Genomic DNA, 26,790 nt, shown 5'->3' on the forward strand with positions numbered 1-26,790 from the left:
ATATGTTGAATAGAGCTTATAAGAACAACAATTTTACTACTGAAGTTTTGCTCTGCCCTTGGCAAATTTTCACTTGCCTCTATGAAACATTATAGCAGACTTATTTCTAGATCTAATAAAATTCCCAGGTAATCAAAAATTATATTGTAATAATTTGATGTAATATCCTATATCATTCTTTAAATTATGTCTTTATGGAAAATTATTTATTTTGAATTTGAAAATCATAATTAGTCCTTCATCAACTCATCCATTTTACACATAAAGAAACTGAACTTTCAATTAAATATACTTAAAATTTCATTTAAAAATATTAATATTTAACTCATTTGAATGGCTTTTGTCAGTATCTTGTACATTTTCATAAATGCACAATGTTGGGATTAGATCTGCTTTTTAATAGCAAGGATAAAGAGTGAAAGGTGAATTAAAAGATAGAATGATCTTAAATCAATAACTGACATATGAACGAGTTAAGAGAATCCCTCCCCTGTGTGTCAGTGAAGCCCTCTTCACTCAAATATAGTTCAGTTTTTAAGTAGAATAAATTGGTTTGCTTTTTTAGACCAAGCATATTTGGATTTATAAAAAATATCCTATCTTGTTCATTATAACAGAGCATGTTTCTAATTTACTTTGGTGCATATTTTAAGACATATTTGAAAAGAAAGCTGTTACAAATCATATATGAATGAAGCCATCTGCAAAGAGATTTATATAATGATCTTAGTAAGTTATGATGAAATTTAATGACAGATTTAAAAACAAAGGCAACCTATAATCTGTTTTCTGATTCTAGGGATTCTTTCAAAATTGTTGTAGTGTTCTTATGTTTTTTCTCTTTCATCCTTCTTGAATGTAGTTATAACCTCATTCATAACTTTATTAAGTTATTATAATAAACATTTAATCTCATCAAATGACTTATCCTAAATTATAATGCATTGGCAATCATAAGGTATATGAGACATAAGAAGACATTTAACTGAGCATTTCTTTGATACCTTTTCTTTTTCAAAGTTAACATTAAAATGAATATTCTTTTCTAACCTTAATAGATTTCATTCAGACATAAAAAAACATAATAACTATACCTAAGAAGAGATAGAAAACAAAATTATTATCTCTCATTTTTAAGCACCTGTTTGAAATGCAGAATGATTTTTGATGAAACATTCTGGACATACTATGAGGTATTTTTAATAGATAAAAACGCCTTAACTTCCTTCCCCTACACATTCTTAAAATGAAGGGTGTTTTAGTTTTTTTTCTGTTTGATTTAATATTTTTTACTACTTAATGAAATGTGCAGTTTTGGATTCATGTTGGTTTATTGTCTCATGCATTGAAAATGTTGATCTATTATTTACTTAAAATTCTTTATGAATTTGTGATAGACACCACAGAAAGCAAGTAGAAAAAGACACAGCCTTGTCTGTTCAGCATATGCCCTTATTCAGCTAATTAACATTCACAAGATGATATCAAAATATCAGCTCTAACCCCAGTTTGGCTAAATATTAAAACATATGGCTCCTCAATTAATTGGCTGCATGGAATAACTGCACTCCAGGTGCTTGTCACAGTGTAAGCCTGAATCAGCCTCAGGTCAAATTTTTCTAAAGCTTGGCCAAAATAAATACCATGGAAATGTGCTTGAAGGGTGTTCAGTTCATTCATTTTTTTGATCCTCTTCAATGTACTCCAGGACTGAAACAGAACATCAGAGAGTCTATATATATTTTCTTGTCTGCCCCACGTCCATGCCGTTATAATTGCCTTTCATGCATTGAACTTTGGCACTATATTAGCCTTTATTGAGGACACTTTAGGAAACAGGTTATGTATTGGGTCAGTGAGTGCTCTCTCTCAGGATCTATTTCTAGTCTCATACCAACATTAGTTTGACTAAATAGTTTCAGTCAGTTTTTTTAGGAATAAATCCAGGAATGAGTGGAGATAAAATAATAACTGTAATGTTCTTTCCATTTTATCAATAGAGACTATTTTCAGTTTTATGCTTGATTTTATACAGCACTATAGGAATATTTCTAATTCAATACACATTGGCTACTCATGATAGTTTTCAATCAAAATATAATCAATGTTATCATTTAAAGTATCATTTAAAATGCCCATTTTAATAATTAAGTTTTCAGCAGTTTCAGAAATAGCAAGAAACAGGCACAGACCTTAATAAAAGACATTTTATCCCAGGGATGGAGGAAGCAATGTGTTATATTATGCCCAAATTAAGAGAAAAATAGGGTTAAATGTAGTGAGGTGAGCAAAAGCTTTGGCAGCAAGCTGTGAAGAACAAATGAACAAAACAAGGAGATTTAAGTTCCTAGGATAGAGCCTTGTCACATGATGAGTGATGCACTTTTGTTCCTCAAGTTGATTACAGTAATGACAGTGTCTTTGGAGGTATGCTTAAGATCTCTATACTGAGGCCCTTGGCCACAAGGCTTTAATTTATTTTTTTTTTCTTTTTAAAAACATCTTCTGCTTTCCACAAAACACATATACAAACACACACACCACATTTGAAATAAACTCAGGTGAATGGAGAGTTCGGACATTACCATAAGAAAATTAAACCCTATTTTGTAATAGTTCAAGGTAATAATTTTTAATATGTAATAATGATCACGTGGTTAAAATAAATATGTTCCTTGGAATCTTAGTATTTGAGAAAAAGCACCATAAAATTAAGTAACTCTTAGAAAGAAAAAGAAAATTTTCACATTTAGAAAGTCAATCTTTGAAATGGCCTGATATGTTAGTACTGAGAATAATTTCTTCACAAAAATTAATTTTATGTATTTATTATAGGCATAATTATATATCATGATTGTAAATGGGAGATTATTAAGAAAAAAATTTTTTAAGTACACGTAAGTCTCAACAGAATGCCAAATGAAGCTGAATATAGCTTATTCTCAAGGTGTCAGTTTTTCTGATTCTAATTTATTTTTCTATTAGCTGCCAAAAAAATATTCATGTTTTTGGGTAGTCTATTCGGTCTAGAATGAAAACATCTTCACTTGTTCTTAGAACTGATGCAATGAGATTACCTTGACTTTTCTGCAGAAACTAAAAAAACCATATAATTCACAAATACATATGGAAAAATGATTTTTTAAAATAGCATTGATTGTGTCCTTACCAATACTGTTTCCTTCATTTTGCTGTTTTGTCCAAGACTTCATTCATACCTGCCAATAAGATGATACATTTCATGAACTTTAGTGTTTTAAATAATTATACATATATATGTATACACACACTTACAATTTTGGCTGATTGGATTAAAATATAGTTTTTAGCTAGATCTGTAATATTTATACTAAGACTATCTTGTCTATTATTTATCAAATGTTAACATATATAACATTTCTTTTCCCAAATTTCTACTTCTTAAGAAAATCAAATATGATCAAATAGAATGTAAAGTATTTTAATAAACTAAATATGAGATAGAATTGCTTATGTGAAATATATTTGATTATAAATCCAGAGAGAATATACAGAAATATCAAAAACCCTACACGTTTGGTAATTGTCATAGAAAGAAAGTTTTAAAAACCAGATAGAGTACTAATTATAAATTTAGGATAAAGTAAAAAAAAACGAGTAGTTTTAGGATTGACTTAAAGCTTAACAACATAAAATACAAATAAAATGATATGGTTAATAATATGTTCTTTTAAAAGTCAGGCAATTCCTTGTATTCAATGTGAATAAAGAAATTTTTATTTCATTAAAATTTCTTATTTATCACCTCATATATAGTCACTGTAAGTGGCAGTATAGGGGCATACAGATTCATTGTGGATTCCAACATTGTAACAGTGTACCCAATAAATATTCTGAATTATATACATTGTATCAGAATATCATTAGTATAATATCACATTAAAATATGGCCAAAATATTTTCTGTTTCATTCATGTATTGGATAGTATTACTTTTATAAATATGTGTTTAAATGCTAAAAGCCAGTCTAACAATTATTTGATATAATTTAAAGCTAAATATCAAATTTATATTTTTGCTTTCTTCTTAAAAATCAGTAAAGCTTTCATATCTAAAGGTTTAATACTTCTTTTAGCTTGGTCCACAAAGTAAAGGGAATATTCTAGGAGATTAGGTAAAGCGAACTCCCACTACTACACATTTTCCTTTTAGTTGTAATAAATGTCCTGCCAAACTTTCGCTCATCTTAGCATGCTCCACTTTGGCTAACACTAACTAGTTCTTCATGGATCAACTCAGTTGTCACTTCCTCTGCAAAGCCTTCCCTGGCTCTCATTGTCCTTCATTCTATGTAAACTACATCTTCGTTGACCTTCCAGAGAATTTTCTGCTAATTTTATTATAAGGATAATGAAACTATTTATATTTTCTCTTTTCCTGTTAGATCCTAGGGAGGTTGTGATAAGCAACTGTGTCTTTAATCTCTGTATTAACATAACCCAATATAGTGTCTGGTGAAAATATGCAGAATGATAAATTAATTGAATGAATTATACAGTGTGATCTTTCAGTAGTTTCTCCAGGAATAAAGATACCTGCAGTAGTTTCTATGTATATATTGATATACAAAGCATGCAGAACATTCTCATTGCTTATTTACATCTTAACCAATTTTTCCATTTTAAAAACAGGAAAAGAAGATAGGAAAAAGTATTGAGCCTCATTCTACAGTAACTAATCTATATAAAGTCTAATTTTTTTATATTCTGTAAGGAAAAAAGTGATACCCACAAATAAATTTTTATTTCAAAATCTATCTAATGTCCAAAGCAATATTCTAACATGGAACTTGAATTTAATTCTATGGTTTCTTTTTATTGATGTGTTTAGACACTTCTGCTCATTACATAAATGTGAAGCACTGTAATATATTGTAACTCATTTAGGTGTAGGTATATATTTAATCACAAGTGAAATAATTTTATAGCCCATTATGCAGGTTAATTAAGAAAAACCAAAACAAGTATAGCAAAGAGAAACAAAATAAAAGATAGAGAAAGAAATGTATAAGCAGAGTACTCCATACCATTGTAGAAAGAGATATGTCTCTTTAAGGTATATGTCACTTAATCTCACTGCCATATTTGGCAATGCTACCTATCAGTCCCTTGAAATTCTCATCTTTCTTCACTAAAAAGTACTGACTTTCTTCCTATTTTTTTTTGAATGATCCAATTTAGTATGTTTTGCTGGTTTCTTGTTAAATTGAGCTAGTCTTCAAGAATCTGACCTTTGTTCTCTTCTTCTATACATCATCTCTGAGAAATCCTACCTCTCCTCACGCTGGCTTAAGTACCCTCTGTATTCTCTAAGATTTGAATCTTCAGCTATGGATTCATCTCTGAGATTTGCCACTTACTAGCTTTGGAATTGACCAGGATATTAAATTTTAGTTTCTATACTTCAGTTCCTTCATCTATATCATGAACATAATTATAGAAACTCTTTCCTAGGATTGTTGTAAGGATTAGATGAGATAAGCATATTTATAGGGTCCTGAAGCTGAACATATTCCAGCCTGTCTTCCCCCTCAGAACCTGTTTCTCTTCTATTTTTAAATCACACCATTCCTTGGAAATTAATATGATTTTTTTTCTTGTCAACATCAATTCCTTCATTCAGTTTCTTCTGCTCCTGCTCTAGTCATCTATATAAGCTTGTGACCTCTGCAGTGCTTCCTCAGTCCTTTAGGGTAAACTTGTCCTCTTTAAATGCAAGTGGCCTAGGGAGGAAGTTACATGTTAGATAGAAACCAACTATGTGTTAAAAATGGGAGTTCTATTTTATAATTCTATTTTTCAGCCAACCACACGCAAAGGCTCAGAAAGCTGTGTTGACTTTTTAGGGTACATTTCTTTATCATATCCTTTCCAAGATGATAGATTCAGTCATACCACTTACTGACTCAAAAATCTTTATCTGACTTAGCTGAGCATCTCAGACAGTCTGGCTCCAACTGACTATCACCATGTAGCAATTCTCATAAATTCCAGGAGCTTCAGAGCACCAGGTGTTCCTGGTAATACCACTCGTACAATGGTCCTGACAGTAATATGTGCAGGTGTGACAACCAAGCATGCCACATGTTTATGGCAATACTCTCCATTTTTCTCACTTTGCTCTTCCTCTTCCTGACTCATTCCAGGTCTCACATCCTCACTTTCTAGAAAACACTTTGCAGATGTGAGGACTTGGGGTAAGTGAGAGTCTAGGTAACAAGAGTTGATTGGGATGTCTTGGGCTCCTTGAGGTGGCTAAGGTAAACAGACTGGTCTATTTACCATGGTTAGTCCCACTATGGTTAGTCCCAGTGGTCCTAATCAGGGGCAGTTGTGAGGAAGTAGGCATGGGGCCTGCTTATAGTATCCATCAGTAAATATCTCTTGTTCTTTAGCAGTTAAAGAAATTAATTGAACTTATCCCTTTATTCAAAATCAGGTTTTTGTAAGCTGGTATTCACTTACTGTTATTATGTATCTATTAAACTACAATGTAGAACTACTAGAGTGTAGTTTCTGTTTCTTCATTACAAAAATGAACAAGATAATGGTAATGTATTTGCTGCCTAATATATAATATCTTTGCCAATTTGATTTTCTATAACATCCAGTCTCCTTATCTCAATCCTCATCAATTCCCATCCTTACTGGCTCTAAGACCAGAGACAAACCACACATGAAAGGTAAATGTGCTTGAAATATCTTTACTTCCCCAGATTCCTTCAAAGATTAATGAGTCTTCTCCCTTACATGGGCCACATCTACCTGTTTGCTGGTAGCAGTACAATTCCTGCAACTATGTTGAACAAAAGATTGAACTCTGAATGTTTAGAATGTATAGTACATATTATAGGCATACTGTTGGGTAGCAGATAGCAAAGCAAATGATTAATATTTTTTATTGAATTAAATAAACTACTTTAAACCCCTTAGTGTTTCTCTGAATTTCCATTTTGACTTATATCTGTATTACTGTACAAACAATATTCTTCTAATTGGGGAATCATTAAATAAAATATATACACATAATTGGTTCCTTTTTCTTCATTGCAAAAATTGCAATGCATTGCAAAAAATTTTATTGCATCAATAAAAATCATGTTCTCAGAAATATTTAATGGCATCAGAAAATTCAATGTAATTTTCAATGACAATTTCAAATTTTTCAAACTGACTATAAACAGGTAGTATTTCTTTAAAAATAAATATATATATTATATACAAATTGTTATATATATATAAAATGTATGTATTGTTTAAAGAAACAAACCAATTTAGGTTCAATATATGAGACTTAAGATTCTAAATTCTAAACATGGCTATAGGAAAAGGAATCACTTGAATAAATGACTAGCTTTGAAGCAGATGCCAACAGTCATACTTTAACTGAGGAGCTAAGTCCTTCTTAAATATTTACTTAAACTTGAACTTTTTTATCCCTGTAAATTTCAGCCTAAACTCTATAACAGATCATTATCTTCCACATATGAATCATATATTGTTTTCATTCTCCACCTAGTTTTCTACTTGTTTCTATTATCCTAGACCAAGAAAGATACTCATTTTGTATGTATGTGGGAGGGGAGAGATATGTTTCTTGTCTCTGGAATCCATTGTTCTCTGTTTTCCAATTTCAAGTGGTCTCTCACTGCCCATAATAAATTACACTTTATTAAGGTTTCCCTGGTGACTTTGGCCAATTTAGTTGGTACATTCCTAATCCTGATTTTATCATTCTTAATTTTATCAACTGATTAAATGAAGATTTAAATGTGAATATATATTTATGTTATATATTCCTGCCTATGATATATATAAATCTATTTTTGTTATATTTTTGTTGGTTCCTATATAATCACTTTGGTTCTTTCAAGAGCAAAGATCATATATGTAGCACTGAGAACAATATGAATATCATAGGAAATATGTGATAATTATCTTATGAATGAATTGAATTCTACAATTTCAAAGTCTCACAAAGATTTCTCAATACTGATTAGCTGTTAGATGTCAAGTAAAACAAAATGCTGTCTAAAAATATAATATTCAAAGATTTATAATCTTTACTTTTTGAATATTTAATATTCTTATTCTTTAATAATTAGCCTCATATTAATTGAATAATCTGTGATCACTCAGATTATAGGATCTTCACTATATTTGTAATTTTAAAAAGTTTGATGAAGGAAGTATACATTGGCGCCTCACAACCTGATTTTGGCACAGATTTTGGGGTTTCTCTAATATTTAAAAAAAATGAAGTTAAGTGAGTTGGCGAGTCATGAACTCTTATTTCTCATACTGCCTACATCTAGCTATGGTCTTATATAGTTATATTTATCTATCATTATTAGTAATACTTGCTAATGGCACTATAACTTGGATTGAAGAAATGCTGTGATTTTAAAAGATATTAATATATATATAAAATAACACTGTATAATTCTGACTCCAAAATCATAGAGAATCAGAAGAGTAATGAAATTTAGAGAGCATCTTTCCAAATATTCAATAGCAAATAATATATTATTTAGGTATCCAAGCACATAGGTTAAATATATGCCCCAAAATGTCATAATGATAGACACAAAATTTAGGGTAGTAGTCAACTCTCAGCAGGATATAACTTAGTGAGTTTGAAAGATGCCTCAAATGTAATGATAATATTCCCTTTCTTTAATTGAATCAGTGCTTCATGGGTGTTCATTGTAAAGTTTTCCTTCCATTCGGAAATATAGAATGTATATTCAAAATTCTCTATAGGGATTTGACCTTACACAATTGTGAGAGAAGGTTAAGTGATTGTTGAAAGACTACTGAAGCTTGAATTCTGAAAAGCAGGCAGAGCAAGGGAAGAGGAATTTAAAGTAGGGGAGAGTAAAGACAAGCTGGAACCCTTGAGGATGGGTCAGAACACTTGTCCATTCTCATTGCTTCTAACCTAAAAGTTGATGAAAGAACTGAAGGAGAATCCAGAGGAAAATAGATCAGCTGCATTCCTGACCCTTGTCCCAAGCCAAGCACTAAGTGAAAACATGCATAACCTATAACAACATCTAGTGACCCTGTCCAGATTTTCTTAGCATGCAAAAAGCCATATGGCTGCTGCTTCACTTTTACATGCCAAATCTCACACAAAATATCTCTTGTATCACATTGTAATGGGAAGCATTTAGGAAAGGCAATTCTGGGAAACATAGTTCAACCTAGGCACATTTACCTATTGCAAAATCAACATACTGATTCTTCCCTGCAACAAGAACTTCCAGTACTGCACTGTGTTCTACTATTTTACAGGATGGCTTAACACCTAACCAGTCTCTCCAACCACCTGTATCCATTCTCCATTATCCAGCCAGTCTAGTGTAACCTACTCTTTTAGGCATTTCAGGTTCCCTAGTCTGTGAGATTATTCTGTCTTTGAATATTATATCCACAATGATTCTCAAATTTAAAAGTGAATATTGATTATTATTTATCCTGTAAAATGTTCTACAAATTTTTTTCAGTGGCAATATGTTTTAAATGATCTATCTTCCAAATGCATATGGCTTTTAAATCTTAACAAACATAAAATTCTCCTGTGGTGAAATGTATTAGAATCTTTAAAATAAATCTTGCTTTAAAATTCAATAACTCATTGCTTATAGTGATGAGTAGTGACTAAGTTAGACTTCAGAGGTTTTCTTTTTTTTTTTTATCTTGGATGTAATTATTCACATATGCAAAATCAATATACAGCTCTTATAAGAGTGATATAACAAAATACACTTCTATAGGAGCAGAGGGATGAGGAATAATTATATAAAAAATGAATTTGACACATATATAACATAAATGATATATTTTAGAAACTGTTGGTTATTTTTTACACTGGATTTATAACACATAAAAAACTACCTACCTAATAAAACCATGTATGCTGGATTTTACAACAATTAGTTGCAAAAAAATGCCATGAATTCACAGATAAACCTTTCTTCTAAGTCTTACATTTTGATAGAGTGAAGTTAGCTAAAATCAATGCAATGTCTATATGATTACGCATAATTGGTAATCACTAGTGCATCATTGATTACCAGTGAGAAATCGGTTGTATCCTTGGATACACACTGGGAGATTATCAGTTATCCTAATGCCTCTGATTGAACTCAAACCAGCTAGATTACTTAGTTGAAGAATAGTTTTGGTGAGCTCACTCTCTCTCTCATACTGTCCTCTATCCAGATAGGAAGAAAGGTAGACAGACACATAGAAAAATATTACAGAGGAAATAAATACCATCTAGTTCTTCATCTATGGAAATAAATATTTGTGTGTATATATTCAGACTATTCAAATATATTCATATAATTATATATACATATAGATAGATAAATATACACATATATAAAATGGTCTGAAAGTTTATGTCCCTCCAAATTTATATATTGAAATCCTAATCTCCATGGTGATGGATATTAGGCAGCTTGCTTGACTTTTCCACCATTTGAGGACAGAGCAAGAACTTACCATCTTTGAACCAGCAGTGGTCCCTCAATAAACACTAAATCTGTCAGTACCTTGTTCTTAGACTTCCCAGCCTCTAGAACTGTGAGAAATAAATTTATGTTGTTTATAAGCTACCCAGTTTGTGGTATTTTATTATAACAGACTGAGTAGACTATAAAAGCACACTAAGCCCATACTTTTCTTCAGATAGTTATGCCAAAATTGTGTTAATAATTCACCAGTATTTTCATTAATATATGTATATATTTATGTGTTATTTCTGTAACAGTATTTAAAACATCAAAAACAGAGGGATAGATGATTTAAAAAATAACTCAATTGATAGAATGTACATTATTTGGATGATGGATAAACTAAAAGCAGACTTCACTGCTAAACAATATTTCCATGTAACAAAATTGCACTTATATTTATATAAAAGTAAATAAATAAAAACATCAAACACTCAGAGGTTACTTTCTTAGTTTAGGAAAATATATCTAAATTATGATGAGAAAGCAACCAGAAAAATGATTCTGATTTAGTCAAAGTAAAATAGACAGAAAAATTATCAACCAACAGTATGAAATTATATTCTAAACATAGTTTTAATATCTGGTTATAATATACATGATTTTAGTTAGCATGTTGCTATTTGGGGAAATATCTATTAGTGTTTTTTACATTATATAGAAACCTACAAGTATCTAAATGATGTAAACAAAGAGAATTCTTTTGGATATATGGATGTGTGAAGATCTTGCGAAAATAAGCAGACACATAAAAGAAGAGATGATTTGGGACATGACCACTGGTCAATTTAGACCTAGGAGTAATAACCCCAGTACAAAGTTCTAAGAGTATCCCTTATTCTATTAGGTTAGGTTTCATTATTGATTCCTACCCTTCACATTCAGTAATTCTACCGGAAATTAATATTTACATTGACTCTTTTGTTATTTTTCAGTTTTGCATATATGTATTCATGTTCTAATACATTTTGACATAATCTTATGTCTACATATAAGCAAATGAGGAAGAACTTCAGTCTTTCAATGATGTGTTTTGGACCTGAGTTATTCTTATGTGAATGGTTGTAAAAGAAACAAAAATACGAGGGAAGCTACACATCCTAGTCAAAAAGAGCATGATGATAAAAAATACTTGACACACATTTCATTCATTTTTAGGACAGAGTAAGAATAGAATTGTCACAAATGCATCGTTGTGTACACTTGTAAACTACATTCTCATGAATGATCACAGATTTTTAATATTTTGTAGCCTGAACAACTTATTGTAATAGTCTAGAAAACAAGTGCATCAATTGTAAATTCAATCCTTCTCCCTTTAACAGATGACAAAGAGAATACATTTGTAAGTAAAACATAGGATTATCAGGATGTCAAACTGTATTGTAAGAATGCATGGATCTGCAATAAGTAGAATACCACATTGCCAAGATTATAGGTGACATTGTTACAAGTGACAAGTTGCTTGTAACATTGCTCCTCAGCTGGTGGATTTGTCAAATAAGTGATTTCTAAGAAGATTACTTGGGCACTTCTCTGCTTAAATAATATTCTGGATGATAAACAAATAAACAGACAAACAAAAATCTGTGTAAAATTTTTGTTGACTCAAAAGCTTCATAGTAGGCAGGGAACTCAATGATGTTCTATTACAGATGCCCTTGATAGTTTGGCTTTCCTTACAAAATTTTGAGAAGAGGCTCATGTCGTCTCTGATTGAATACTTCTCTTGATGGAAACTATATGAGCTTCCTAATTAGTCCAATTGATCTTTTAATTAAAATTCATTTAATATGCTATTTGCAAGATTTCTCAGATACAAACATGAATTTTAATATAGCTTTTGCATTCATCACTTCCCTACCATTTTTGGTCTAAAAGCAAACTTTTCAACCTGCTGCAGGTCTTATTATCATGCTTCAGAAAAGATACTTAGAAAAATAATAGGCAGCCATGAAGTTCTGAGATTTTCCTTAATGGTATTGTTGCTATAGTTACAGCTGAAATGTAATATAAAGCAAATTGCTTATTGATGGAAAAATGCTGAGTAGCACAGCAGCATCCCTTTTCTGGGTTTTTATTGCCTTCATTTCCTACTTTCCTCTTAAGATTAATGGATTTTTTGAGCGTTGTTTTGTTTTGAACAAGCTATGATGATTTGATGTTAAAATAAATGTGTTTTATTAACATGTACTAGCTGGCAATTGAATATATTCAAGTATGTTGTGATCAATGTGGCATTATTATTTATGCACTATTTGTTTATCAGAATTTTCCCTACTTGGAGATGAATTTTGATATCCTGGTTATAAATGTTAAAGCAGTGAATAAAGATGTGATTGGTGTGTTTGCTTCGGCAGCACATATACTAAAATTGGAACAATACAGAGAAGATTAGCATGGCCCCCGCGCAAGGATGACATGCAAATGCGTAAAGTGTTCCATATTTAAGAAAATAAAAAGATGCGATTGATGTCACAGTATGGAGGTTTCTGAGTTTATTTAATAACCCTATAAATGCAACATATAATTTATTATGTGTTATACCATTCAAGGATGTTGACAATAGTGTACTCAAAATAAAGTGTATTTTAGAATAACAGAAATGCAAATGGAAATGGTCTGAGAGCATCTATGATGATGACTAGTATGTTTTTAAAAAGGTTCATTAAGCATCTATATTTTGTATATTTCTATGTAGTAGTAAACTTAGTAATATAATAGAAATTTTATATATGTATATATATATATATAAATTTTTCTGGCTATCTCACTAGCTACCTTTATAAGGAACTATTTCAGAGATAAAACTATATAGCTCATTTGATATTTAACCTTTTAACCTTAAGGCATGATATGAGTTGTCATTTCTATCACAATTGTAACTGATATAGAAAAGTTAATAGTTAATACTATGTTTGGCTAAATTTTCAGCTAGTAAAAGTTATATTGGCATTGATATATTATGCATTGAGTTCTTATATAAGTTAAAGAATCTTGTTTATTTCCAAATTGCTACTGTACTAGAAACATTATGAATATCTAATTCATAATGTTGCTATTGGGAACTAAGAGTATTAATAACATGTTTTAGACCTAGAAATATAATAGAACTTAATCAAATTCTTGAATATAGTAATATAAAAATCTCTGGGATTATTTTTGTTAAAATATGAAAACTATTTGTGACTACAAATTTTTATGTCTTCTTATATGGTTATGGAGTATTTCCGAAATTTTTTGTGAAGCAAATTGTTCCAGAGTAACTTTGTTTATAATTAATGATGATATTATAATGATGATGACCCATATTGTCCAAAATGAACTTTCTTGGAAAATCATTGTTTTTCTTTTTTGCTCACTGTCAAAAACCTGATCAATTTTGCTTTTCTCATTTCCACTTTATATTTTACCAGGCCACTGCCTTTTCCTCCAATGGTACTCCTATACTTCCCCTTAATAGACAAAATTTGAATTTACATATTTAAAGAAATATAAAATTTTGAGTGTTATTGTGAGTCTTTTTTCTCAGTTCCTTTTTAGCGTTATAACTCCCTTAGCTTGCTGAATTTGTTGGCATTCTATTAAATATTCTTAGTTCTAGGACTGCAGAAAAGCGACACACATATGAGACCACCAATTCAGTATTTCTAATTGTTGAAAAAAAATCCTTGTGTAACTTATAATTTGTCAAATTCCTTGTGTTCTAAACTAAATTCATCAGAGAATCCTGCTATATGTGTTGTATACTTTTCATTTTCTGTAATTGTTTCTTTCTGTCTCTAGATTTCATTTGTACCAATATAGGGAGGTAACTACATTCTGCCAGATTGCTCTTAACACAACAGATCTTACTCTTTTATAAAAACCTTCACTGGATCCCAATTTCATCCACAAACTGTCTAAATTTGTTTGTTTGGCAATAACTACCAAATCTAAGAAATAATCTGAACTTCTTTCTTCAAACTTATCTATCATTATCTTTTTTACAGCTAAACAACAAATTGTTTAATTTCTATCCATATTCAATTAAATCTAGTGGTTTAAATTATTGCCTTTTCAAAGGCATGTGTTATCTGATTTAGCTATGTCTTATCCTTTAACATAATGATAAAATTTCAGTGTGAATAAAATAAGTCCATAGCCTGATGTTATTGACTTTATATTTTGACTGATTGGTACCAAATATAAATAAATGTTGTAACTGTTATTTCTATTATGTTAAATAGTGACAATAAATATTTTTGGAAAAATAGATTCATTTTGCATTCACAATTTATTAATGTATCTATTTTAAGGCCAGATCCTCTTGGAATATGTCTGGCTAGAAATAGAATTACCCTCTTTTGCATTGCAACACAATGTCTCTGTCTCTTTATATATTTTTTACTGTATATCATGTTTATTTTTACCTGCATCCTTTTATCCTCTACCTGCATGTAAGTTTCCTGATGGGATAAGACTTGCATATACACTTTTCAAATGGTATATATATTCCACAGATATAAACAGAATAGATATATACAGAATAGATACATGAATGAATTATGCTCTCATTATTTGACATAATAGAAATATAAGTTTTCAAATTAATTTTGGTGACAATTAGTTGAAGTGTAAAACCAAAAGAATTAGGCTTGGCTTTCCTATTTTTTTATAATGAAAATTAATCATACACTCAAGGGACTGAATATAGTAACATCATATTAAAATACAAAATAGCAATGATCGAAAATGTTAGGTCTAACTGAATATGGATGGGAATTTAAGCAAAAATATTAATTTGAAATAGGCAATGAGGTTCTTAGGATAATATCTTTTATTTCTCAGATTTATGCTATTGTCTTTTGTTTGTATTACAAACCTTACTTAGTAGGTTATCACTGCTTTATAAGTTTTGTAAGCTTTACTTTAAATTGGGAAAATGAAGTATTTTATGTGATATCCTAAATCAAATAGACTAACCCTTTTATTCTGTTACCTAAATTTCAAGTGATAAGAAAACTATGAGTATACTACCTTGAAATAATCACTGTGCTTTATTTTCTCAACACATTTTCCTTTTAACTAGAGCCATGTACTTTGTGGTATCATATACTCTAAGGAGCAAGAGATGATAACTTAGTAAGAACAATTTGTCCCAAAAACTCAACTAAAATAGTCACACTTTCTAATAGATGAAAATTTCCAATGGAATGAAAGCTGTATTACTGGTATACTAAAGACTTTCTGACTTATTTACATTAGGGCATGGCCAAAGGGAATGCTTAATACACACCTGCATTTGGTTTTTAGAATCCATCTGACAAAACAACATAGTGATGCAGCTTTTTGCATCTGTTTTGTTTTTTAAAAAAGGCAGGCTCTGAATGAAAATGTCTTAAGATGTGGCTCAACCAACTAATGGTTTTTAATACTGCAGCATAGATTATTAAGATTGATTTTTTGTAGGTATTATGGAAGTTACTGCCTCAGGGACTTTTAGTACAACTTTTAGTTTATAACTTTTAGTATTTGGCATAAGAAATCAAATCAGTTTCTTTCCTATGACTTTTACATAAAGTCATAAGAAGGCAGAATTCACTTCAGTGCAGCTTAGACATGCAATTAAGAAGGGAATTGATGTTGAGTGATCATACACAAGAAAAGCAAGTGAACCCATAATACTTCATAATGTTTTATAGGCAGCATTTTACTGAAGCTTAAGAATTGACTTTTGTCTTTACTCTTTTAGAGTAAAGTAAGAATTAAGTAAGAATTGTAATGGCTACAGATTGCAAAACAGTCACAGATACCAAGCTATATTTTAATGCTTCTAAACAAATTGGAAACTAAAGAAAGAAATGAAACTTAGATCTCGGACAGAATTCTAGAACAATAAGTGATTTTATCTCTAAATAATTTAAGTAACTAGAAAGAGTGAGGCAGTATGAAAAGCAATTTGAAATTGAATATCTCAGAGGATAATGTAACATTTCAAAAGCAATATTATTTGTATGACCCTCCAACCCTGTGCCTTCCAAAATGTGTATACCTAAATGGTAATAATTAGAACTACATGCATAGCCTTTATTTATGGCATTAGCATAGGTAAGAAAAAGTACAATATATTTTAATCAGGGAGGAATTCTGCAATAGTATTAGTCTGACATAATCTGTCTCCTGTGTGCTCATTCATCATATGTTCTTATCAGAGAGTGGTTTTTAGTCTTTAGTTTGCAAAAGCATTAATCAGACAATTTATCAAAAAGGCAAGTCCTCCTTTTGCTACTCCCAGAATTCTGCTGAAATAGTTTTGGTGTAGTTCCAAGGCATTTATTTGTATGTCTAAGGACCACCTCAGTTGATTTAGTGCAGGTGGCCATGGCTTACATACTGAATAGCAAAGATACAAGGAAATGTTTTAGTTACCAAATCAGAACAGTCTGGGGAAAAGATACTAAATAATTTGAGCCTTTAAGTGCTTCTTGCTCAATTACCTGAGGAAATGTGATTAGTATTAAGAATGAATTATTTTTTTTAATATGAAAGCAGATAGAGATTTATGCACAAGTGACTCTTGAAAACTCTAGCTATACTTGTAAAGCTCTGCTCAGGTAAGTAGAACTATGTTTGGCCCATGAAGCAATAGGCAATAGTAGTCTAAATCCTAAGAACACTTTCAATTAATTTTTTGTTTAAAAACATTGTTGTGAAATGTAAGAGTGTTTGAATAAATTTATGATAGCAATACTAATTTTGAAGGCATTAGGCTTAAAAATAATTTTATTGTGCTCGCTTCGGCAGCACATATACTAAAATTGGAACAATACAGAGAAGATTAGCATGGCCCCTGCGCAAGGATGACACGCAAATTCGTGAAGCGTTCCATATTTTTCATAGGTACTGCAGTAATAGGGTATTGGGCAGGTGGGAGGGGGGAGGGGGGTGGGTATATACATGCATAATGAGTGAGATGTGCACCATCTGGGGGATGGTCATGATGGAGACTCAGACTTTTGGGGGGAGGGGAGGAAATGGGCATTTATTGAAACCTTAAAATCTGTACCCCTATAATATGCCAAAAAAAAAAAAGAAAAAGAAAAAAAAATAATTTTATTTACAACAAACGCAGAGAATTTTCTCCTCCAAAATGGATATTTCCCTGGGTCCATCTTTAGTGCAATTTTTCTATTTCTTTTTTTTCTTTTTCTCATTTACAATGAAGAGAGTGAATTGCTAGCTTCTAGAGATTTCACACATTTTTAGATTTCAAATAGTCTTCTGTAATCTTTTTTTAAAAAATCACTGTGTCATTGATTTAGAAAAGTGACCCCCCTTGTCCATATAAAAAAAAGCAACTAAGAATTGACAAGTTTTCACTTTGGTAAATACACAGAAACTGATACATTATAATATAGTTAATCTGTTCATTGCTGCTTTATTTGCAGATTCAAGAATGGCTTTGTTTAAATTGTCAAACCCAGAGAGCAATATCAGGACAGCTTGGAGACATGGGCAAAATGCCACCTGCATCATCAGCACCCAAAGCATCCCCCATTCCTGTACCTACAGAACCACAATCTCAGAAAACAGCAATGCTTCCTCAAGTAAAAGTGAAAAAGGAAGAACAAGAAGTAAAAGCAGAAGCTGAAAAAGTCATTCTAGAAAAAGTAAAAGAAACACCTTCAACTGAAAAATATCCCCCTAAGGTAACCACAGATCAAAAACAAGAAGAAAGTAAACCAGAGAAAGACAAAGCTTCAGCCATTCAAGAAAAAAAGCCAGCTTCTGAAGAAAAACATCTACTCCCAGAAGAAAAAAAACCAAGCTCTGAAGAAAAAAAACCACCTCTTGTAAAAGAAAAGCCAACTCTAGAAGAAAAAAAGCCAGCCCCTGAAGACAAAAAGTTACCCCTAGAGGCAAAAACATCAGCTCTAGAAGAGGAACAGAAACATGACTTACTTAAAACTCAAGCACAGATCGCTAAAGAAAAGGGTGAAGGCAAAGTGGCTCCAAAGGCAGTACAAGAAGAGAAACAACCACAGATCAAGCCAGATTTGCTGCCTGGCACACCTCAGAGTTTGCCTAAGGAAGATGATAAGACAACCAAAAAAATAAAAGAACAGCCACAGGCAGTATGCATAGCAAAATCTGATCAGGGAGAACCTGGGAAAGAAAAAACAGTAAGTTATATTTTCCTAACTTTGCAGAGTCTCATGTATATAATTTACTAATTTTTACCAAAGTACACAAGTTGCTCAAAAGTAATTACGTAAGTAAAGGCCTTAAAATAATTGTTTGCTGAAAATAAAGAACTTTGGCCTTTTGACAGCTTCATTAAGTTTACATAAAGCATAGATATAGGATTTATTTTTCTGTGTCTTATGCCCATTATATAACTTATCAAAATCATATAGAGTGATAAAGAGGTTTCCTACAGTTTTAAGTTATTTGTTTGTGTTTTTTTCTACTATGGATGTAAAAATTGATACCTCCTTTAACATAGAACAATATGGCTTAGGTAAGTTTCTATTCATTTTGCTATTTGGTTGCACACCAGTCAACTTTTTTTTCCCAGTTGAAACCCTTTTAAGGTGTAGTCAGTCTTAAATGATTGCCAAAAACAAAAAAGTGTGACCAAATCCAAAACAAAAGTCATTTTAAAAATTTACAAAGTAGTTTGTTTTGGTATTTAGCATGTTTTTAAATAGGATGTATTTGGCTAGGAGTTTCATTCAATGTGTTTAATGTTGAAAAGCTGTTTATAATCCAAGCCTAATCTGTAATAATATATATTCGTTTTTTCTCTTTAATAGAAACTTTTTAGAGTAACCCATTTTAACCAATATTTGTATAAGAAATTATATCATTTTTGGAGGAATTCTGATATTTTTAGAGCTATAAGAGATCTTATATCATTCTTATATCTAATTGAATAATTTTAATTCTCAGATAACTTCAGTTATTTAACAGGAAATTAAATGACATCTTAGCATTAAAACTTAGTATTTAAGCTCTAACTAGAAACTATAGTCCATTCTGACTCTGATTTAGTTATTTTTTTGTGTGTACAAGTTTAACACATGCTTACTAGCTATAAACCCTGATCTTCCTTTTTTATACAAATAAGTTTTGTCAGGGTCAAAGAAAGCAGATGCCTATATATTCTCCATTCTCATGATGGGATCTAGCCACTACCACCACCTATTTCTTCTTCCGGCTGATCTTTGTAGAACCTAATGCTTGGGACTGATTAGCAGCCCTTTGTGACACTATCCATGGCTTTCATGACCCTCTACTTTTTTATTCTCTCTCTCTTTTTTTTTTTTTTTTCTGATCACACCTTACAAGTTCTACTTTGACCATCTCCAGAATTTCTTTGTCAATTCCAAATGATGATTGTTCTTGTTTTTCTTTGACTTCTGCTTTCTTTCCTCCTAGGGGAGCCACATGAACAATTTTTAAACCCATTCATGCACCTCCTATCCCACTTTTGACTGTCAGACTTACAATTTCAAATACCCAGGAGGTAGCTCCATTTCACAGCCTCACTATAAATTCAAACTCAATACCCCTGAATCTTATCCACTTCTCTGTAGAAGCTGTTCTGCTTCTGACTTTCTACTTCTGATAATGGCACCATCATTCACCTGTTTTCTGTCTCCCAGTCACTAATCTGAGTGATTGACATTTTCTTCTTACCTGCTCTTTGTTCTCCACATCCAAGTTATCACACTCCTGTCCATTAACTCCTCCTGTTCCTTAAGGAAACTGCCTTACTTACAGCTTTCATGACCTTTTGCCAATTATTCAGTAACCTAATGACTGGTCAATAGGTTTCTTCCGTTTCTCCCCTCTCCATTATATAGTTGTCAGGTAAGTTTTTTGCAGGATTTAATTAATTTAACTCCATCATTCAGATATTCATACTGATTACTTACTGTGTTTTAAGTATAATCTAAAAAAGAAGTCTTCAAATCTTTTGTTAATGTACTAATTTTTTCTTTTATTTTGCACCTTTGTCACTTTTTAAATCACTACTGTTTCTTTTATTGTACAACCTCAAATGTATATATTTGTTTATTTATAAATTAAATTATACATTATTTTACTGATATATTATTTATATTACAAAACATTCACAAAGGATAGAAATCAGTGAAATAAAATAAAATTACCATTCTTATTATATTTCTTTAAATGTAGATACATTTGATCACAGTAAAAGATGATTAATAATAGTGTTTTAGAAGGGCCCTGATCGAATATTCCTTAGTATGTTTTAAAATCTTGGTCTAAAATTTTATGATGGAGTTATATGAAATCCAGCTTCACAGTTAAAGTTATTTTGATCTTTTTCTGTTTAGTTTTAATGACTATCCATAGCAGAAAAAAGGTAATTCAAAAGGACATACCAGAAATGGAAGAAGTGGATCAAAGGTACTCACCAAATCTTCCTACCTGTTTTCCAAGGATGGAGTTGGAAACCAATTATGAAAAATAAAATTATGGCAATATCACAAATTAGCGTTCATCTTCCCTAATACCAATCATTTGTTCTTTTTAGCTATCAGAAAATGTGGGGCTTTCAAAATATTTTTTTTCAATAAATGGTATTAAAACTCACTGGAGTTCTTTATCCGGAAGATTTTTAAACAGATTAAAATATTCTGTTTTAAAGTTTGTTAAATAAATAGATATGATAACTTTTAAAAGTGGTGTATATCATTTTATGTAGCATAATCACATGATGATTTCCAAATATATATCTTCAAAGGAATGTTTCCACATCATAATTTTCTCAAAGAAATATTGTTTATTTTTCCTTAAATATCTAGTAGGTAGCATATTGCTGACAATTAGTATTTACTTTCTTTTAAATATCTAATAAGTAATATATTACTGATAACTTCGTAACCACCGAAAAGTTGAATAAATTTAGAATTATTCTATTTTAGTTAAAAATTAAATCTTCATATTCTGCAGCTTTTAAAATAAATTTCTACAATATAATCAATAAACTTGATTAAAATAATTTCATAGTTATTATTCTCCATCTTAGCATAAAATATAAAGGTCTCATTAGTATACAATGTACTATATCAGTAACATCCTGAGGCACTCTGACCAATTCTGGCTTACTTATAATGAATATAGTAAATAAATTTCACACATACTAATATCTCTCTAACCTTACACTTTAAAAAAATAATTTCAATCAAAGAAGCCACTCCTCAATATTTAATATACCATTTTTTTCATTAGCATATATATTTATTTTTAAAATTACTCATTATTGAGGCTGTGTCTTTACTGACAGTGGACTCACTAGTAATTCTTTATTTTGTTATTGAAACAGAAATACGGAATATTATGAACTAACATTTTAGAAATGTTCATAATTTGATTCTATTGTTGCCAGACCTTTTGCTACTTACTTTCTGCTAATACTTTTTCCCTAAATCTTCCACAATATTTCTTTGTTTCTTCCAACAGTATTTGCTGACAAAGGAATACAATTTGATTTCCACATATTACTTTAGTCACTTTTCCCTGGCAGAAAAATGCATGATTTTTCTGTCTTTTCCTCAAATATGCATGATTTTTTTGTCTTTTCCTATTAAATAAGAAATTTCATAGGAAGTTTCCTATTTAATTTAGTGAAAATTTGTGAAGTACTGGGAAACTTATTTGCTGCAAATTGTAGAGTTTTGTGATGGTGTCATCTGGCTTTAATTCCAAAGCACATTATGTATTTAGGGTATGATTTGTTATTAGCGCTTAACAGGTATAGATACAGATTTCTGTTTTCCTGATAACGTCAAACGTTATTTGCTAATTTCATGTCAGATCTTATTTAATTTGATGACCATTGTTTTTACCTTGGTATAAAAAATTATGAAAAGCTTATAACGATATGAAAAGTGTCAGCTTCCATATTAGTGTATAGTTTTTACATTATTAATTTTATTTTAAATACATGATTATTTTGAAGAAATCTTTTACCTCCCACTTAGCCATTATAGGAAAGCTGGTTTAGTTGACACTAGTTAATATAAGCCATAAAGCTGCCTAAATGAATGATAAGCTTTAATACAAACATGAGCAAATGAAGTGATTGCCTCATTGTAACTTCTCTTCATGGTAAAACTCCCAGTTTTTTCCTAAGATTCCTCACAGACCCTGTGACCAACTGATAGAAGTGAAATAGTGGTGGCAATCTATTCATTGCATATCCATAAGAGTTAATATATTTTCTATTTTGGATTTAAAACTACAGTAAAAAATCCTACTATTTTCTTACTATAGTCCATTGGATCATTTTGTGTAGCCAGCAGGGTATCTGCACCCCACAGAGGAAACTCCTGTCTAAGTGGCATAGTTGGCTTTCTCAGACCTTCTGGAATCTGGCTGCAATACAACTTTCAAGCAACCCCTAGCATTCCCCACAATGACAAAAAAAAAAAAAAAAAAAAAAAAAAAAAAAAAAACAGCCTAATACGGCGTTGTGTTATTCCTGAACATCGCTTGTGCTTTCTCCTTTTTGAATCTGTCCTCAGTTTTTCTGTGTGCACTGAGTCTGCACTTTTCACATCAAACCTGTCAGAAAAAAATCGCACTTGAATCCCCAAACTACTTTCCTAGGGCTTCTTCCATGAGTATGTTCTTCTTTTCCCTAGTGGTAGTCATTTTTCTGCCACTGAATTTTCCATATTGATTCGTTTTAAAGTTAGTTTGTATTTACAATCAAAATAATACTCTTAATTACCTCTTCCTATATTCTGACCACTGTGTGAAGTCCTTTGTCTCTCATTGAATCTACACAACTATTGATAAGCTTAATATTATGATAATTGTTTTAAAGATGGGGAAATTAAATTTCCATGCCCAAGATCACATAGTTGGAAGGCAGCAGGACTAGGATTATAGTTCAGTTCTGATTATAAAAACTATGCTGTTAACCACTGCACAAGATCATTTTTTCCTATGACTTTTTTAGCACACTGCCTTTTCATTATTATAATCCTTCATCTCACTTAGCAAGCCTCACTGCAATCCCAAAACGCATTGTATAAATTTTTAGTTTGTTTATATATTTATATTATTATATTTATTTATTATTTGTCATCTGTGTCATTCATATTACTATAGCATATTGTTTACATTTCTTTCCTGCCACATCATTTTGTCTCTTCATTCATATCTATCTGTCAAAATGTTTGTTGAATAGAATTAATATTCATCCTGAAATATAAATAATTTGAAAATTATGAATTTTTTATTTTTTTAGTTTAATAATTTTAAAAGTCATGTACTGAATTTTCTTTTTTTACTTATATACATAAAGAGAATACTTTTTTAATCTTTATTTGATATATTACAATGAAATACTATAGCTCTTCTGATAGAAATCAAACTTTGGACCCCCTTTAGCATGTACTTTTATTTCTGGTTAAAATCACCTAAGGGTAAGTATTTAAGTTACAGATAGCCATTGTATATAATGACCACATTATCATATAGGATAAAATATAATCAAGTTTTCTGTAGTGACAAGAACTCCCATATTATGGTGTTTAGGTGAGAGTGTTTAGTGTTTCAGTCCAGGTCCAGTACATTTTATGGACTTAATTTTGTTTTCAGCATTTCAAACATGCAGACCAGCAATCTGTATTGATGTAAACTTTGTATAAATTATTAAATATCATTTACTTATTTAATTTTAGCCCTTCGAAAATAAATGGCTCTGGGAAAATTAGAAACTTAACATTGCATCCTTTCTTTGCACAGTTTTATATGCTACCTAGAAGTCAGTTCCTAACTCCAACAACATTCAAAAAAACTTCTATTTGCCTTCGATGTGGAAGGCTTTGTAAAAGGCAGAAATAAATTTTGCAATTCAGGAATTTCTTGGCACATTCTCTACTCCGAGTGAAGGCCTCGAGATACACCACCATGGGAAGAGTTCCAAGTTGAGCTCAATTCATCATTGCTGTCTGGTCTGCAGTTCAATAAATAGCAGTGAGGTAGTGGAAGGAAAAGAAAAAAGCCTGTAGAGGAAATACTTTGCAAACTTGCCACTTCATAATGTGGAAGAGGAAGAGGAAGTTAGGAGAAAAAAATGATCACAGCATTATTATCATAGGTAAATTATGATTAAATCTTGGAGGTAGTATGGAGGAAAGAGACCAGGAAGGGAGTGGCAAGAAAGATAAGTGGGTAGAACATAGGACTGAGGAAAGAAGAAAAGCATGAACATAAGGTCATTTAAGGGGAATTATAGGGTTGGTATCTTAATGTTTATGTGTGTTGGTCTTCTGTCTAATGTCACTTAATTTCCTCTGTTATATTATATATGTTTGACCCTAATCTTATGTCTGTGAAATGACAGTAGAACTTTCAGAATCCATTGTATAAAACTGGGATTTTTGTAAATTACAGTAGAAAGTAGGACCTTCAGAATCCATTGTATAAAAGTGAGATTTTTGAAATTATACTCAGTAAATTTTACATATAACAGTATAACATTTCTTCCATATATGCATAGTTTTATAACATTGTTATGTTTTACAGTATATGTAGACACAAAACAAACAATACACATGACACTGTCAAAATTTGATTATGAAAGATAATTTTCTTAATCTTTTAATCACAAAGAGTTTACATACCCCACCCCCATGGGGATAGTATTCACTGTGATTTAGTGAAGAGTACATAGGGCCAACATAAAGAAAGGCAGACAAGGAAGAATAAAAAAAAAAAACATATTGAACTCCAAAAAATGTGCTCTGGCATTGCCTGGGATGTGATGAGGTGGAAATGTCTCTCCACTGTGACCTTCCAGAAAGCTCTAATTAGAAGGCTGCTTCACTTTTGCTTGCCTCTTCAATGTGTAGCTCTTAAAAGAAAGAAACCAAAGTGAGTTGGGTGCTCATCAATCCTACTAGTACAGTCTCACAACTGTGCATAAGTAATCTTTCCTTGGAAAGATATCCAAAGTGGTCTAGGACAGTTAAGTCTTGGTAAACCAAAGAATAGGCATTGCTTTTTGCAATAAAGTTAAGACTATATCAGACCATCTTTTTTAATTGAGCCATGTTGTAAATTCAGCAGAAGCATTTTACCCTATAATGTGCACAGGATACATCATTAACTATACATGATGAGGGTATATAGTAAGATGAAAATGAATGTAAAAAGAGTATCAAACCAACAACTTTTGTATTTGAGAACTCTAGCTAAAAGAATGAGAAAGAGAAAGAAAAGAACAGAAAGAATGAAAGATGAAGGATGGAAGGAAAGAAGAGAAAGGGAAGAAAGAAAGATGAAGGAAGGAATGAAGGAAGTTTTTTTGCATGTTTATTGTTTGTTGTATATTCTCGCATCTGTTCATTTGAGCCATGGATAGGTCAGAAGAGCCCATGCCCACACACCCACTGAAAATATTGACATAGTTCAAGATACAGACTAATTGGAATCAAAGCAGCCTCATAGGCTAGAATGAGATGCAACATGCCCTTAGGCAGCTCTTACCTTACCCCTCCACTCTAGAGGGCTGTCCGCCCTATTGTGACACTCTCCTTTAAACAGGGAAACTAACTGCTTCAGTTTCGTTTTGTTCATGTGTATTTTTTTTAATTAACAAAAATCTCTATGTTTAATTTTAATTTAAGGCCTCCCTGATTCTTTTTCCAGTCATATGATTTATTTGTCAAAAAAATGTTCTTTGATCACATATACACCAAGAAAATAGATAGGTACTTACTATTTGCCATTTTTCATCTATGATTTTATTGCTAGCAGTACCACAAAGACACAATTCAATAGCAAAGCAAAAAATAAATATAGTTTATTCTTACCTCAAAAATGATATAGATATGTATTTTTTTTAATTTTAGCATATTATTTAATTTCAGCATATTACAGGGGGAACAAAAGTTTATGTAGCCACTCTGATTTTTGAACCTAAATTGCTGTGGTGGTAACATCACAGTCCAAAGGAGGCAGCAAGTTCAAGGCTGTGGTATGCCTACGGAGGGTCCCAGCTCCCTGGAAAACTCATGCTCCTACTCACAAACGTTAATTATCATACTGGTTGAAGGAAGCTGCCTTCGAAGATAAGCACCAAGTAGTTTCTAAATCAGAAGACATAGGTGGTATTAGTGAAACGCCATCAAGGTGGGATGCTGAAGATAGATGTGATTAATAACGATAAAAATAACAGTTGGATATTTCTCTTTAGC

At 31.2% G+C, this 26,790-nt stretch overlaps 1 protein-coding gene and 2 non-coding genes across 10 annotated transcripts in view; all 3 read left to right on the forward strand.

The window, feature by feature from the left end:
* The window catches only part of PCLO (piccolo presynaptic cytomatrix protein), a 356,900-nt gene that overhangs the window by 152,263 nt on the left and 177,847 nt on the right, over positions 1-26,790 (forward strand). For all 8 annotated transcript variants that reach the window (XM_012779513.3, XM_076006473.1, XM_076006474.1 and 5 more), the window contains exon 4: positions 17,992-18,726. In XM_012779513.3, the coding sequence (XP_012634967.2) occupies positions 17,992-18,726 (735 nt within the window). The remainder of the gene's footprint in view (positions 1-17,991; positions 18,727-26,790) is intronic.
* LOC142873137 (U6 spliceosomal RNA) lies at positions 12,906-13,012 on the forward strand. The gene has a single exon (XR_012921185.1). It is a non-coding gene; the product is annotated as a U6 spliceosomal RNA (small nuclear RNA).
* On the forward strand, positions 17,332-17,438 carry LOC142873124 (U6 spliceosomal RNA). The gene has a single exon (XR_012921173.1). It is a non-coding gene; the product is annotated as a U6 spliceosomal RNA (small nuclear RNA).

The sequence above is a fragment of the Microcebus murinus genome, chromosome 9, assembly GCF_040939455.1.
Source record: "Microcebus murinus isolate Inina chromosome 9, M.murinus_Inina_mat1.0, whole genome shotgun sequence".
NCBI classification, from domain to species: Eukaryota; Metazoa; Chordata; class Mammalia; order Primates; family Cheirogaleidae; genus Microcebus; species Microcebus murinus.